The sequence below is a fragment of the Dromaius novaehollandiae genome, chromosome 1, assembly GCF_036370855.1.
Source record: "Dromaius novaehollandiae isolate bDroNov1 chromosome 1, bDroNov1.hap1, whole genome shotgun sequence".
Taxonomy (NCBI): domain Eukaryota; kingdom Metazoa; phylum Chordata; class Aves; order Casuariiformes; family Dromaiidae; genus Dromaius; species Dromaius novaehollandiae.
The window spans coordinates 87,441,514-87,444,362 of NC_088098.1; the positions used below are offsets into that span (position 1 = coordinate 87,441,514).

General features: G+C 61.5%; 1 protein-coding gene across 2 annotated transcripts; it reads left to right on the plus strand.

Annotated features, from left to right (window-relative positions):
* The first annotated feature begins 44 nt into the window (after positions 1-44).
* RBP5 (retinol binding protein 5) lies at positions 45-2,502 on the plus strand. Of its 2 annotated transcripts, none has more exons than XM_064519115.1 (5): positions 45-102; positions 787-879; positions 1,165-1,343; positions 1,809-1,910; positions 2,337-2,502. In XM_064519115.1, the coding sequence occupies exons 1-5, from the start codon at positions 60-62 to the stop codon at positions 2,388-2,390; spliced, it is 471 nt and encodes a 156-aa protein (XP_064375185.1). In that variant the 5' UTR covers positions 45-59; the 3' UTR covers positions 2,391-2,502. The 2 variants fall into 2 exon arrangements, with proteins under 2 accessions (XP_064375185.1, XP_025969032.2); XM_026113247.2 differs by lacking the exon at positions 45-102 and adding an exon at positions 114-204.
* Positions 2,503-2,849: the final 347 nt, after the last annotated feature.

A 2,849-nucleotide genomic window follows, 5' to 3' on the forward strand; every position in this document is an offset into this window, starting at 1 on the left:
CAGCCCCACGCCCCGGCCCCGCCCCGCCACTGCAGCATGACGTCACGGACCCGGCGGTGATGGATGGGCGCCGACAGCCAATGCACGGAGCCCGCCAGCCAGGTGCTGCAGGGGGGCGGGGGCAGGCGAGCCGCGGGGGCGCGGCGCGGCGCGGCGCTGCAGGGGTAGCCGCTGTTTACCCCCCTCGCTGCAGTCCGGCGAGAGGTGGGGGGCGCTTCCCCCTAGGAAGCTGCTCTCCGCTGCGGGGGGGGGGGGGGGTAATGGAGGGCCGGAGGATGCCGGGGCGGGGTCAGCAAACCGCGTCCAGACCCCGCCGCCCACGCTCCCCGGGCCGGGAGGACGCAAGGCGGAGCTGCCAGCCTGCAGCGGCGCCTCCTCGACGGCATAGACCGGCCGGGCCGCGGGGAGCGGGGCTCAGGGCACAGCTCTGGGGAAGCTCGCAGCCACCGGCGTCACGGCGCGAGGAGCGGACGGGGCCTTGCTTGCTGCTTGGCAGCCGGGAGTTTAACAAAACAGCCTCCGCGGAGGGCGAGAAGGCGACCTGCTGCCCTCACGTCCTCCCGAGCTGAGACGGGGATGCCGGGAGCAGAGGCAGTCCCGGCCTATCCTGCTCCTGCCGGCGCGGGGACTCTTACTGCAGCGAGGAGCCCAGAGCTGGGCTGCCCCGCGGACCTCGCCGCGCCGCGGGAGAGGGACTGGCCCGGCCGCGGGAGCTCACCCGCTCCCACCCCCAGGCCTGTCCCGTCCTTGCCGGGCAGCGCTCCCAGCTCTCGTCCTCTCTGCCAGGCCAGGCCCTCTGCCCCGAGATGCCTCCCAACCTCACCGGCTATTACCGCTTCGTCTCCCAAGAGAATATGGACAATTACCTGCGGGCTTTAGGTAACTCCACCCTCCTCCTCCAGCTCCTTCCTCCTCTTTTCCTTCTTTCTGTCTCCAAACATAGAGCAAGAATAAAGCAAGAGGAGGAAAAGATTTGGGAGCCCTCTGATCCTTCTGTCTGACTCTCACTTTTAGCCCCGGGATACCCCCATGATGTGGTGGGGGGGAAGGGGGTATCATGGTCAGGACTCCCCAGCTGAAGGGTTGGAGGAGTTCTGCAGGGGTGCAGCTAGAGGAGGTGCATAGGTAGCCCACAGACCTTGCCACTCCCGTCTCATCTTCCAGATATCAACGTGGTCCTGCGGAAACTGGTTTGCCTCCTAAAGCCCGATAAAGAGATCATCCACACAGGAGATCACATGATCATCCGCACAATCACCTCCCTGCGAGACTATGTGATGGATTTTGACCTAGGAGTCCAGTTTGAGGAAGACCTGGGACCTGTAGATGGACGCAAGTGCCAGGTGAGAAGCCCAGGCAGGGCAGTATGTCAGTGGACTGGGCTGGATTAGAAATTTAGGAACTTGCCCAGCTTTTGATGCATGAACCAAGAGAGAGCCCGGCTCAGCGCTGGCCTTATCCTGGAGGTCCAGGAGTAAGTGATTCTATGAGCAAATATCCCACAGCAGAGGGATGTATACCAGAGGGCTAGAAAACCAGGACTTTGGGGACACAGAGGATACTATCCTCTGTAGCAAAGCCCTGTAAAGCCAGAAACTCAGCCCGCTACCAGTACTCAGTTGCAGAGCCATGGGGTCATTCACCCCCCACAAAGAGCATCAGTCCCTAGGAGCCACAAAAGAAATGCCAGATCAGGGACTGCATTTTAATATGTGTCTGAGAGGAACAGTGAATGTCAGCCCTGGAGATCAGTACTGCCAGGACCTTCTTTTCCTGGGACTATGTCTCCACCTCTCCTCCTTTTTCAGACGACTGTCTCCTGGGAAGGTGATCAGCTGGTCTGCGAGCAGCTAGGAGAGAAGAGGAACAGAGGCTGGAGGCACTGGCTGGAGGGGGACCAGCTGCATCTGGTGAGGAAGGGTCTGGTGCAGCGTGCTAAATCCCAGAGAATGGGGGGATACACCATGTGGGTGCTGAAGGCTGTGAAGGAGCCTGTGCAGCTTCCCTCCAGCTCCTCTCAGGGGCCTGATCTGGCTCTTCAGGGGCAATGACCACTTCACACAAACATCCGCCTCCGCGACTTAAAAGTTAACTCAGCTCAGTGAAGCTAATGTCCCTTCCCCGCCCCGCAATGTGACCAGCTGGGGCTTTGTGAGGGGAGGCTCACCATGCAAGCTGAGAGGGCAGGCAGGGCTGTGGGCAACAGGCAATGGCAGCAGCACAGCCCTGCCTTGGAGCACAGCAGCCTGGGTCCAAGCAGGGGTGGAGGGGGAGATGAGAGACGGGAAGGATCCAGCTTAAACCCGTTTATCTTTTTATCCTCACCTTTCCCCCAGCGCATGACGGCTGAGGACGAGGTTTGTGTTCAGGTCTTTCAGAAAGTGAAGTGATCATTTCTCCGGGCCCAGCCCCACCATCAGCAGGAGCAGTCCAAACTGGATCCTCTCTTTCAAGAGCAAACTCCCCACGAATTAAAAAACAAGCAAGATGCGAGTGGGCCGAGACCCTTGTAACAGCGTGTTTTCTTCTGACTCGTGTTTCGCTTGGCAGCAGCCTGTGCAAATCGCTAGCCTGCTGCAGGAAAGCAGCCAGTGAAGGCTGCCGTCGCTGGGCGGCGGCAGACAGCGTTGGCCCGGGGCCTCGGGACCTCCCCCAGGGGCCAGAGGTGTGGGGGGGGGGTCTTGGCGGGGCCAGGCCTGTGGGAGAGCAGGGGCGGGGAGACAGACAGCAGGGGTGGACTGAGGCGGGGAGGAAGATGCAGCTTGGGTTGCGCTGAGGCCCCTTTCACAATAAGAGCTGGGCACGAAAGGAGCAGGGCCGGGGCCACACCTGCCCACTTAGGGCAGCGG